General features: G+C 39.8%; 1 protein-coding gene across 1 annotated transcript; it reads right to left on the bottom strand.

The window, feature by feature from the left end:
- Positions 1 to 744: 744 nt before the first annotated feature.
- On the bottom strand, positions 745 to 13308 carry LOC102082295 (protein shisa-5). Its single transcript, XM_019359376.2, has 5 exons — positions 12802 to 13308; positions 11978 to 12113; positions 11137 to 11303; positions 3990 to 4334; positions 745 to 3263 (listed from the first exon to the last, which is right to left on the bottom strand). Exons 1-5 carry the CDS (start codon positions 12866 to 12868, stop codon positions 3088 to 3090), a joined length of 891 nt encoding a protein of 296 aa, XP_019214921.1. The 5' UTR covers positions 12869 to 13308; the 3' UTR covers positions 745 to 3087.
- Between the last annotated feature and the right edge of the window lie 358 nt (positions 13309 to 13666).

Below are 13666 nucleotides of genomic sequence, written 5' to 3'. Positions count from 1 at the left end.
ACACTGAGCCCTATAAGCAGTTTATGTGGGCTCCACTCCTTTCCTCATCTCTCAGATCTTTGATTTTATTTTACAAGTGATCAACAGCCCATCTAAGCACCACCATGGTATATCCATCTTTTGGCTGCTTCCAGCAGGATAACGTGCTCAGCCACAAAGGTCATCTCAGGCTGGCTTCTTGAACATGACAGTGAGGTCGTTGTACTCAAACGGCCTTAAAGTCACCAGATCTGTTTCCAATGGAGCAGCAAAGTTGCATCATTGTGGCAACCGTGTGATGATGTCATATCAATATGGACCAAAATCAGTGGGAAACATTACACTGAAAAGTCCATGGAAAGAATGAATGGGAGGCTCACGTCAGAACTGGAGCCCTTAAACAAGCTGGTTGCTGTTGAGCTCTATTTGTAACAAACTACATGGAAACCTTCCTATTTACATATGTTAAATAACCCCCTGGAAATATTAATATAGATAATAAAATAATACAGACTAAACAATAACCCCGTATTAATTAGACTAGATGCCATTATATGAAGTCTTTTGAAATTACACATTAAACAAATATTAGTGTAGTCATTATTTTCACTCCTCAAACTAACTTGTATTTTATTTTATAATTTTTAAAACATATTCACCAACATGTCACTTCATTTTCTTTCATTTGAGTCTGTCGCCCATTTCATAGCTGTCAATAATATATTAACACAAATTCACCACACTGAAAATTAAACAACCAGCAACTGAAGAAAAGAAAAAATAAACTTTATTGAATTATACAATAAGGTCTGTTTCACAAAATATGACATTAACACACAAAGAAAGTCCAACATACACTCTTAAAGTAGAATTATTACATTTTAAAGGAAAAGGGGGAACTGGAGCAAGAATAAATCTCTGAAAACAACATAATCTACTGTAATCCACACACGCATCAATAAAATAGTCAACACTGGCCAGAGAACAGAAACCACAGGAAGAACACAAATATAAGCACAAAAAGGAAAGCCAACACAAGTGTTTTTCTATTCGCCAGCTGATGTAACAAACAAAACCAGAAACACGTGACACTGCATCCCTTACATTCAGGGACATGAGTAGATCCCAAAGGCCACTGCAGAGGTGTGACTGACGCACACCGAAATGTAAAGTTTGCTGCCGAGTTCTTCGACTTAAGCCAAAGTCTAAATAAAGGAGGATGATACATTGTCAGAGAAGGTCAAGGTCTAGACGTCACATGAATTGTAACTGTACTTTTCCAGAATCAGCTGAGTCACAAGAAAAAAAGGTCACTTCAAGTAATTTCAGCCAGCAGAAAGCAGAAGTGATGGCTCTTTTTCCACAATCAACACATGATCATACACCCACGGAGAACATGTTAAACAATACTAAAGAAACCGTTAATATTGTGACAACATTGGAAAGGTTTGATGGCACTACTTATGAAACAGCACACTGCTGAATATTGTGCATCATTCAAGCTTTTATGGTGACATAAAGCAAACAGACTCCATAATAAGTAGAAAAAGATATTTTAAATGATTTGGAATTACATGCATGCTTCTGCAGGTAATGTGGCTGGAAGGCACAAGTGTTTCTATGCGCTCATCATGTTATTGTTTGCTTAACTGAAAAGAAAAGAATCTCCTTTGGTAAAGTAACCAGAAGCTGCCAGCGCATTTCAGCTCAGTTAGATGTGCAAACCCGTTTACAACAAAGTTGGGATGCTACATACAACTTCATGAGTAAATTCAAAGACACCTGCTGGAACATCTTGCAGCTAACTGGCAATAACAAATGATTGGATTCAAAAAGAGCATTAGCAAGATTTAGAAGACTTAGGTTTAGAGCTGGAAATGGAGTGCGGTCCAGCACTCTTTAAAAGACCGTGCAAGCAAATAGTTTTAAAAATTTGTCAACGTAAAATTTCTTAAGAGCAGCAAATCACGATAGCCATCTCGAGACAGTGTATTTTACCTAATATCACAAAAACAAAACTCTTTACATAAAAGGACAAATTAAATATCAGTTTTATGCTGGAAAATGCTGCATGGGCTCGACAACACTGCTGAACTCTATATAAATATAGAGTTTATCTTATTCCAGGATTTTCTGATTTTCTGTGCCTGTGCTCATTTAAGATGGGCTGTGGAAAACACTCCTGTCTGACCAATCACAATTTAAGGGACAGATACCATCTGAATGTTTGGTACAATGTTTGGTACAATGTTTAGCGCACACGTTACAGCTAGCATTCAGCATTTTTCTGCAGTTTACACAGCATCCCAGCCCGGTTGGAAATATGGTTGTAGGACGGGCAAATAAAACCTGAGTAATGACGGGGAAAAAAAGACCTTAATGCTAAGTCTGTGTACGTAAACTTCAAAATGTAAAGCAAACCATCCCTGTGTGCGAGGCCTGTTTTGCTGAATTGGAACTGGAGTGTGTGCTGAACACTTGGAACTACGTGGAATTTGTGTGCTCAGGAAACACTTCTGGTCAACTCACATAACACAAATCATTTTAAGGTATAAACCCTCCAGTGATAAATGCTGCACACTTTCAATTTGTTCCCATGTAACATTATTTAAAAGGCGATACCAGGAAAATACAGGGAATAAAGGATCAAAGCACTTCATCGACCTGCAAACAGCTGCCAGAGGGCAGTGGGAAAATGGCTACAGACACTGAGACACCTTAAGATCAACCACTGAATTTGACTGCAGTCACTGTAGAGGTCAGGTAGTTTGGCTGGTGGATAGTAAAGGCCAGAGGGATACGCTGAGGAATAAGGCTGAAAAAAAAAAGTACTTAAAGCAGTGAGAAACAGTGGTCTCATGTTTCATTTCTCAAAATAACTAAAGATGGACCCAAAAAATGAATATGCATATTGCATGCCCATGCAATGCAAATAAAAAACATAATTTTCACCTGGTAACTGTTCAACAGAACTGCTGAATCAGTACCGTCCTAAAATTCCCAAATATAGGCAACAATGAACCAAGTTACTCTGAAGTTTCTCCTCTTGATTCAAAGAACAAACTTCCATTTCAGCCAAGTGCTGCAGCACGAACATCCACTATCAGACTAGGGTGGTGGTGCAACAAAATCTGGGTTGTATGGAGGCTGGGCTACGAAGTCTGCGCCGGCAGGTGGAACGCTGGGCTGCGGCTGGGTTGGAGGCTTCAGCGGGTACGCCGGCTGGCCAGGTGTGAACGCAGCCTGGCTGTAAGGCATCGGTTGTGGAGGACAGGCAGGGCCAGCTGGAAACAAAAAGTGAAGTTGGCGTGAGAATGAACATAACCACAACTTCAGCTCTGCAGCTTAAACGTTTCATTTCCCATTTTTGAAAAACCTCAAAAGACCCACGTCTATACAACTGCAGTTTCCACCTCTACATCCGACTACAGCTGTTTTGCAAAATTGCAAAATATTGTTGCTAAATCTGCAAACATATGAAACACAATAGTTAATAATGTCGTGCATTTCTTTAAAAAACTCTTTAATTCTATCCTAAAACCTTTGTTTCGTACAGATCAGTTTGAAAAAGTTACGCCCTCAAAATGTTCTTCTACAATAAAAACTAAACATCTAACCTGTATTTTATAAGTGGCTACAATTAAATTAGAGTCATTCAATCGCAAATCAACAGGGGCTTTCTGCTCAAACATCTTTGATTTGCATAAAAAGTTAGAACGTTTATGATGATATAATAAAGATTTTAGCATTTTCTTCATTTTTGTGATTAAACATTCTTTATGCTTTTTTTTTTTTTTAAATTGTGAAAATCACAACAAATATTGTGTATTGGCCTGTATGCTTGTTTGTTTGTTTTTGTTAGATATTTTTGGACAGAGCAGCTCCTTTTCCAAGTCAGAAGCTTCAATCAGCATTTCCTCAAACACACTGTTTTGGTGTTCAAAGCCTATTTAAAGCTAGACCAACACAATGTTTTGTTATTTACAGGACTGAGGAAAATTCACACTTACTTGCTTCCTGATAAGATGGTGGTGGTCCCGGTGTGAATGGTTGCCCATGGTAGGGTGATGTGGGCATGGGCTGAGCTGGATAACCAGGCTGAGCCGAATAGCCAGACTGAGCTGGATAGCCGGGCTGGGCTGGATAGCCGGGCTGGGCTGGATAGCCGGGCTGGGCTGGATAGCCAGACTGAGCTGGATAGCCGGGCTGGGCTGGATAGCCGGGCTGCACTGGTACTGGCTGGTAGGGCACTCCCTGGTAGGACTGAGATTGTCCAGGTACTGCAGTTGGTTGCTGGGGGTAACGCCGAGGAGTGGTGGTGACCACTGTGGTGTGGGTAGTGGTCGCTATCACAGCTGCAAGTAAACAAATAAAGAGATTAGAAATATAGAAAACTTTGAGTGTTTTACATGAAGTGTAGGAGTACAACTATGGGAGGAATTATTCAGGTGTGGAGAAAAAAAAAAAAAAAGGACTTCAAACTAGTTTCACTTACCAAACAGGACATCCTCATAAACCCTTATATAAATGTTTATTACACAGATAGGAAACTCCAGACATATGTACTAAATCCACATTGGCTTTTTCATGAATGCAAGTGCAGAAAGATTTTAACACATTGGGGGAAACGATCTCAAAAGAGATTCCAGTAGAGTCAGGTATTTGTACTTTCTACTCAGTTTGTATCCAGGAGGATATGAGATCACAGAGGATTACAGACCAACCAACAGCACAAATAAAAAGATCCAAATGTCATGAACTTGTTTGGAACATGCCACCAAGTTAAACACATGTGTTCAGAGCAAAGTAACTTGCCTTGGACAAATATGAGGCAAGAGCTACGTAACTCATTCCGCAACTTCTGTATTTAACCAACTGTAAAAACCCAGCTGTCGTAAAAAGAACAGCATGGCAAGAAAAAAACAAAACAAAAATAGTTTACAGTTTCGATTCCTGCAAAACGATCTTCCAACACTACAGCTTAAACACAAAAGACAAGAGCTGATAAAATACACATACATTTAGCCAAATAATTACCAGCCAGGATCCAAAACGTCTTCAATGTGTATCATAATGTGTGAAAAATATTCTTATAAAGAATGACTGAAAACTGAATATTAATCAGAGAAAAGACAAGAAAATTGTGCAGTTTTAAGTAAACATCATTGATCATCCTCTCAAGCTTCACCTAATGAAGATTTACACTTTGTTATGATATTTGATTGAGTCTCTGTACATTTAATGTTAAAGAAACAGCCCTGTCGTAGTCACACTCAGAGTGTAAACCCATCGCTGGGTAAGCACAGTGAAAATGAAAGAAAGAGGGGAAAAAAAAAAAAAAAAACACCTGGGGGTGTAACGAAGATGTTCTTCAGCATCTTCACGACCACTTCCTGTAAATGACGTAGGACGGCTTGCTTCCCCCCCCCCCCCCCTTTCCAGTCTGTGGTTGTCATGGAAACAATGAGTCACACAGCGTGGAGCTCTGACTTCCTGGACTTGATCCCATCATACAACTGGAACTGAGGCAGCCAAAGAAGCCACACTGCGTTCCTCACTTGCATTTTAGCCTCTCCGCCAGAAGACTGTCGACTAACAGCAAAACATTAACGAGCTGCCTGACAAAGCTGACAGGAGGTGCAAAGAACTGGGAAGAGCGTTCATTATGGTGAATGCACACCACTGTAAACATAAATATGGACGTGTGGGGTCAGATGCTTTCCTCTACTGAGGAGAATTCTTTTTAGGGAAGCGGATCAAGATGTGGCCATGAACATTAGCAGTTTCAGGTTTGAAAAACACAGGATAGTAGAAAGAACTGTTTCAAGGAATTGTGGAATTAAGGAGGATAAAGTGGAATACAATCTTTATAATCTACCGCAGATAAAGAGTTGAGCACTGCATCCTTGGCAATATAACCGGTCAAGGTTTTCTCTTTCCTATTGAAGGCGGGTGTCCTCTTCACCTATATGGGAAATTCCTCTTTCTCTCCTTGTCTCTCCTTCACTAACTGAGAAATGCAACAACCTCTGACAACATTAAAAATCAATTTAGGTTTCAAATATTTTCTCTGCAATCCTGGATAAAAGCAGGTCACTGATGAGGACGAGGGTAAAGAATAGGCTCTGAACTGAGAAGCAGACTGATGTGCGATTGGTTGCACACAGACTCCAGACTAAGCTTTATTTCAGAGGATTATTAATTAGACATATTTGCATAGCAGGGCTTAGACACGTGAATATTAACTAAATTTGATTTCTGATGTTGACTTTTTTTTTTTTTTTTTTTTTTTTTTTTTTAAAATGCACGGCAAATGCTTAACAGTGGAAAGAAGTTTGTACGAGAATCCAAATGTCTGCTTTTTTGAGGCAGATCTGCACATCTAGGACTGTGCCTTTACACTGATTCAGCTGCAGAAGCATAAAAAGAGAAACACCAGAAACCATGGGCAACCACAGCATGATGTATATTTAAACCTGTGATTTTGATTTATTTTTGAGGAAAGTAAATAAGGCACATTAAGTAGAGTTACGGGTAGAAAAAAGGCCAATTCAGCAGATATTTAATGGACAAGACTGATGATGTGGGATATTTTCATAAAAAAAAAAAAAAAAAAAAAAACGGTCCCAAATTTAACCTCTTTAGTTTAAAATGTGTCAAATATTCATCTGCATTTTCTGGACTAAACAGTGAAGTTTTCAGGAACTACTTTCAGCGGTCTTTGTCTGTTGTGAGGAAAAGGTGGAACAGGAGGAAAAGGGATAAACTGGAATTTACATTCAATGTAATGAAGCGAGGAGGAAATGTGTCAACAACTGTGCAAACAAACCGGAAAGCAGCGATTCAGCCTGTAGCCCAAACGTGTGAACTATTTTCAGAAATCAATAACATTTTATTATCTGCAGTCTGAGCCCATAAGCTGTCACTATCACTCCTTACCAGACGTTGGCTACAGTGCACAGTTAAATGTCACCCTACATGGCTAACAGCTCACAGACGTTGTTATTATGAGAGGAGACGCTTTGTGTTATCGAGCATGGCAGATACATAAACGCCTTTGGAAAAACAACCATCCAAAAGAAAAAAAAAAACAGGCTGCTTTATGAGAGAAAGCAAAGAAGGTGAAGAGGAAGTAATAAAAGACAGGACAAAGTAGTAGTTAGCCTGGGTCAACTATTTATATGATAGAGAGAGCTTCACGATATCACAAAAATCATTTGTGATCTAAAAATAGGAAAGAAAAGAATAAATGTTTCAGGATTAGGCAGGCCGACAATACTGAATTTTATGGCCACTAGTTAATAGGCAGGAATTATGTGTAATACATCTGCACCTTCATACCTCGGCAAAAAAAATGTCCACAATAAGTTTGCCATGTGAAGTTTTTTCCCCACTTTTAAAAAAGAAATAAAAACAGAAAACCTAATTATTCTAAATATAGCTGAAAAAACTGAAAATTAACAATAATAATAATAAAAATCTTTAAATATGACAAATGTGTACAATGCAGACAGTGTTTGTTCTGCTATTACCTTCATTTTCATTCACACTTTGTTCCAACATGGACAAAACATCTACACCTAACCTATGTAGTTATCATAATAAATCTGTATTGCACTGAATTACTAAGCAACTAAAACAGCCTTGCTATGTTAACACGACACTGGGAAAATGGTATTTGCTAAATCACACTTTATTACAATCACAGCTCGCTGTCTTTAACAGTACAAGTTTTTCTTGCTTTGCTATGTGAGGATTTCCCCAAAACATGTGTTGATCATACTGACAATCTGGTGTATCCAGTAGCCTCGTTTAGAGCGGTGGCAACAGCAAAACAAGGCAGTAGGTCACCCCGTGGAGAGGGGTCAAAGTACGATCCATTGAGGGATCACTAATATAAACAGAGAATACATCCAGATATACCACAATCCTCTCTAAAGTGTTGTGATGATGCCAATGTTGGTTTAATAGCATCATTTAATTGCTGGCTGTAGTTTGTTGAGATTTGAGAGAAGAAAGAAAATATGCAGACACTTAGGACTTACGAACGTTGGAGTTGTGGTTAAACCCCGTGCAGGTGGCTCTAACCAACTTAAAGCTGGTGTTTCCATTTGTGAGAAACTCAAACTTAAGCACTCAAAGTAAGCAGATTCAAAAGTCAAGTAAAGACGTGACCCCTGGAGAGAAACAAATAAAGCAGCATCGTAGTTTGGCACCAACTCTAAACAGCAATTATCTTTAATGACATGCTGAGTCATCGACCTGAGGGGTGAACTCTCACCAAGAGAATCACTGAAAAGCCAAAACTTGTACAACAAACTAGAGAAACACAAAGTGAGAATGAGGAACTTCACAGCTCTGAAGGGTTTACAAAGCCTCTGTATACTGTAGTGATTCTGAAACATTAGGTCAGGTGGTGCTCTGTGCCTCAGTTGTGGTGTTATACGTCAGGCTAAACTTCTGCAGTAATGAAAGTCATGTGGTGGGTGGGCCAACAGTCTTCAAATGAGTCCCCTCATGATCTGCTTCAAAAACTACACGGACAAATCCTCCAACTCACTAGAAACCAAGAGTCTGGCTTCTTTAACACATGGCAAAAAAAGCAGACATTCGTGTCTATGTAGGTGAAAAACTCAACAGCAGACAGTTTTTTTAAAAAGTGTTGCTTGTTGGCTGAGAGCAGACAACCTACAAAAGTGCAGCAACATGTTGCAGATGCAGCAGCACCAGCCTACAAGCTGTCTACATATTAATAATAGGAAGTGTCACCGCTAAAGGTTGTGGTTACTTCATGTGCAATAATTGCCAATAAGTAACAATTATTTCAATGTGTCAGAAATCCCCTGAACTTAAGAAGATTCTCCCAGTGCCATGAAAAAGCTTCTTGAATCAGAGACCACATGAGGTTTGGGATGTGGTGTAGATGAACTTAGGTATGTGACTTGTGTAAGCTTGTTCCCCGAGTCTGCAGAGAAAATGTGCATACACAACAGTATGACTCACGCTAATGGGTCCTCGATATAAAGGCGATAGAAAGGTTTAAAAGCACCAGCCGTCCAACACGACTAATGCTATGTTACTTACATTTATTTTAGATGATAAGCAACATCTCGGGAGTTCATTTCCCCAACGACTAACAGACCAATCGAGACTCATCTAACACTTATTTGAACTTCTGATCGACTCGTAGTATTTACCAAGAGTCTGTGTTACAGACGTAATATTAAACTGTAATGCAAAAATAAACAAGAATGCTATTTTTTATGAAATACGTGAATGACTACAATGTTGGTGTTGTTGTGAGTTGTGAGGTCGAGAGAGATTAAAGCCCCCCCGGCCGCTCCCTGCTATCACAGATGAGTGATGTGTTAAAGTTGATCAGCAGGCTTTTCTTTTAGTAGTTTCCATATATGCTAATAGTAGATCACCTTTATCCTTAATTAAAAAGATCCATCAAATTATAGTTTGTTCAACGTGTTCACTGAGAAAAGTACCAGGAAGTAGTAATCTGAAAACCCAAAGCAACACTTAGTAGAAAAAGAAAATGAAAAAAAACAAGTCGATAGCATTGCTAATGGAAGTGTAATGCATCGACTTCAGAAGAACAAAGTGATCTGACCACTCTACCCTCTACATTGATGGGGAGGAGGTAGAAAGGGTAGAAAGCTTCAAGTTTCTCGGAGTCCACATCTCGGCCGACCTTACCTGGTCCACAAACATCTCCCACCAGGTAGGGAAAGCACAACAAAGGCTGTACTTCCTCAGGAAACTACGTCAGGCCCAATTACCCCAAAGACTGCTAGTAAACTTCTACCGCTCCACCATCGAGAGCCTTCTGACTTACTGCTGCACACTCTGGTTCAACTGCTGCACTGCGGAGGACAAGAGGAAACTGCAGGAGGTGGTGAGGGCAGCAGAGCGGGCAATCGGCACTTCACTAACCCCCCTCAGAGACATCTATACTGGCAGACTTCAGCAGAAAGCCAGCATCATCATCAAAGACCCCTCGCACCCTGGACACTCACTCCCCCCCTTCCCTCTGGCAAACGCTACAGGTCCATCAGGTCGAAGACAAACAGACTCAACAGAAGTTTTTACCCACAGGCTGTCAAACATGCCCTACCTCCACCCTGATTGGAGGATAACTGCACTGCCAACACTCATGGACATTACACATTAATTATAAATCATATTTCTGTTTATACTTCAATGCAACCAACACCCTTACCACTTTAAACTGTATTTATTATAACATTATTTAGTATAGTTCCAACAGCACCCCCCCACTCAATGTGCAATATCATCCCCCCCCCACACACACTCAATGTGCAATATCACTGATCACACTGCACCTCTCAATGCACTTGCTAGTTAGATGGCATGTATGTGTATGTATATAGATGTAAGCGTGTATGTGGAAACGTGTGTGTATGCATGTACGGATGCATATATGTATATATACATATATGTATGTATGTGCGTGTATGTTTGCAGGTGTATCTATAACTTGTACATATCTTTCTTGTGTAAATGTAAATTTGTCTGTTATTGTGTAAATACTTACGCTATTGTGTACTCCACACACGGAGAGATGCCAAACTGCCTTTCACTGTTCTTGTAACAGTGACAATAAAAAAAAGCTATTCTAGCTATTCTATTCTATTCTAAACACAACTGGCATTTTCATAGGGTTTAATCTCATCTTTTACACACTAAATGTTGACAAAATGAGGCGCCTCCTCTGAAGTTTAACATATCACTGAATGAAACCACAGCGTGTTTTCAGAGCCTCACATGTTCTATAAATAGCAAAGTGATCAAACTTGCACAAAACAACAGCCTTCAGATCTTTATCGAAGGCCCACGTTATACTTTTTGGATCTCCGAATCTTCCTGGTGTGACTGATGCAGATTTCATCATCACACAGTGATCATCCACGTGTCTGCCAGCTGTTTTCAACTGCACTGACCTTTCTGCAGGGGCTTTACATTACAATTCACCATCTGAATGAGCTGACCTCAATACAGCACATTAACTCTTTATGAACTGCTACTGGTAAGAGCAGGTGCTACAATTAGACCCTTATTGTGGCCCTTGGGAAAATAAATTGTCCATTCTCGGCTTAAACAATCAAAGAAAAAATTAGTAATACTTACGGCGTGGTTTGCGGCACACGTTGTACAGGCAACAGCAGGGGCAGACGCAGCAGCAGATGAAGATGAGTAGAATGATGATGAAGCCCACAATACCAGCCACCATGGGTAACGGTGAGGGACTATAATACTCATATTTAGCACTGTTGAAGCTATCAACATTGTTGGAGCTGAAAAGGAAAAAAGAAATTAGTATGAAAAATTGTCTTTATATGACATTAACTTACTACAAAACAGGAAAAGGAAACATTTACAAGTCACCAAGTCAAACTGAACCCTTTTAGGACCTTGTTAAAACTGGAATTAATCACAAACCCAAAGTATGATGAAATAATTAACAAGGCTATCATGTATTTACTAGTACGTTACAATTTTCAGACCTTCAAAGCACTACACAACAAAAACAACTCCTGATACTATAGTTCAAGTAGAATCACTGTGCTGCCTCCCTTTCCTCAGTTAGAGTTTGTGTTTGCAGGTGTGTCACCTTCCAAAAACCAGCACAAAACATACAAAAGGCCCTTTTTCTGGGCTTTGGGTGATATTTTTACAAGAAGCTGAATTCACTGTAGTTCAGTGGGTTCAAAAAGAGCAGATAACCTGTCAGTCCTACAGCAGGCATGTGGAGGAGTATGGTCTATTAATCTTAGAGACAATATGAATGAAGGCCTCGGTGCAAGCTGTAGCTGACTCACACTTCAGCTTTATGCTGGTGGTCGTGCACAGGAAAACCTTACTTCCTCTTTGTTAACGGCCTACAATACACACTTGGCTGTAATTACACAGAGAAAAGGGGGAAAAAATGAAACCAACATCGAAAATAGATTGAAAGAGAAAAACATACCACTTTTTTTGGTCATCTTCTTTAAAACGACTATAATAATATGAACAACAATATCTGTAATTGCATTCTCCGCAGCAATATTCTGAAGAGCATTTCTGGAAGCTTTGGCCAGTGTAGGCCAGGCAGTCGTCCCCTGCTGTAACAGAGCAGAAAGAGGGGCAGCAAAAGTTAGCTCAATCATCAATAAATCATTTCAAATAAATCAATAAGTGTAATTATTAGTTAAGAAATTTCACTTTTCAGCACTGCAACTTGGTGACTTTTGGGAAACCGTTGATTCACCTTCAGTTTCATTTCAGAGGCTGTAGCTCTGGGTGCTGTTGAAGTCTACGACACTGTACAGAGAGGTGATGTTTTCACACCCATATTTATCCTCAGTTTAAAACCCCGCTGTTTCCACTTTGTGGGTACTTTGGATGATGCAGTTTCCAAAGCTGCCAAATTATCTTTCACATGTTTCTTATACTAGAACCGAGGTGTACCCTTCTCTGTACCTAATTAACAGGCAGCTTGAGCGACCAGATTATGCTGGATGGTAACTATGAGCTGAAACGTTAGAAAACAGCTGCACGTAGACCCCCATTAACGTGCACATGGCTTTCAACAAGTAAAATGAGGGTGTAACAAACTAATGTTTCAGTCTTTTTAAAAGGTTTAAAACACGAGCTGTAACTTTAACGACGAACGTCGGTGACATCGCCCAAACAGCGGTCTAATATCGATGTGACGCTAACATCACAGACTGCGTGTCGGCCTGAGACAACACGCAGTTCGATAGTTAATGCGAACAGCGACCGTTTACAGATTAAAACAGTCAAACTTACCGGAAACACAAGGGGACAGGACCACATACAAAGCCAACGCAACAATAGTGGACAGGCCTGGCGCCATGTCTACTCCAACACTCCCGGATTCAGTCAAGGAACTGGGAATCTTCGACAGCTCCGGAGGAGGAGGAGGTCTGGTGTGATGGACTCTGCGACTGCGGCAAAGCTCGTCTATTCCCGGAGCTGCCTCGCTCGGTTCATGTTCCAGCCCACTGCCAGACTGTTTATAACCGTGAGCATATTAATACGTCTTTATACGCGGTTTTTGGCTACGACCGTAGATGTTCTGTATAAAAACGTTTTACGAAGCGTGAAAACTACAATAAATACACAAAAGATCTTAACGATAACGGATGTTTTTTAAAGCGGCTGCAGATAATATGGCAGACCTCCACAGGAAGTACCTCCGCGGCGGAAGTTGATCAGTAATTTTTTTGTTTTGTTTTTTGCTTTGTTTTTATTTCGCGCTCATTTAGTGACATTTTACAATATTTAAATTAATTTGGGGCTGATTACCCAGAGCCCCAGTGACAGAAGGGGCTCCAACAAGCCTGGAAACAAGAGTTTTTTGTGTAATTTATTTCTAAGTAATAACTGTCACAAATTGACTCGAATTCAACGGAACTGGTTGATCACTGCAAATTGTGCATTTATTTCTTTGTTTAATCATAACTTTAAAAATAAATACAGTGAAAACACGGTATTGAGAGCGTGAGAAGTTTCTCAAACTTTGTATTGTTGCTCATATTGTCTTTGCTGTACACACATGCAGAGCTTGATCATTTATTATTTCTTTTCAGAAAAGTAGTCGATTGACTCGATCAAAGACCACGTGGAAGCCACTGCTGTGTTTTGTTATGTC

Source organism: Oreochromis niloticus, linkage group LG5 (assembly GCF_001858045.2).
Source record: "Oreochromis niloticus isolate F11D_XX linkage group LG5, O_niloticus_UMD_NMBU, whole genome shotgun sequence".
NCBI classification, from domain to species: domain Eukaryota; kingdom Metazoa; phylum Chordata; class Actinopteri; order Cichliformes; family Cichlidae; genus Oreochromis; species Oreochromis niloticus.
The sequence above is the reverse complement of the archived record's forward strand: the minus strand, read 5'-3'. Positions and strand labels throughout refer to the sequence as shown.

What these genes read in the sequence shown, in the direction of transcription:
- LOC102082295 (XM_019359376.2), bottom strand. Translation starts at nt 12,868, where the DNA reads ATGGCGCCAGGCCTGTCCACTATTGTTGCGTTGGCTTTGTATGTGGTC. An exon ending in GAAGATGACCAAAAAAAGTG is followed by an intron (nt 11,304 to 11,977) that starts GTATGTTTTTCT and finishes TTTCCTTTTCAG; the next exon opens with CTCCAACAATGTTGATAGCT. An exon ending in CGTGTGCCGCAAACCACGCC is followed by an intron (nt 4,335 to 11,136) that starts GTAAGTATTACT and finishes GTTTACTTGCAG; the next exon opens with CTGTGATAGCGACCACTACC.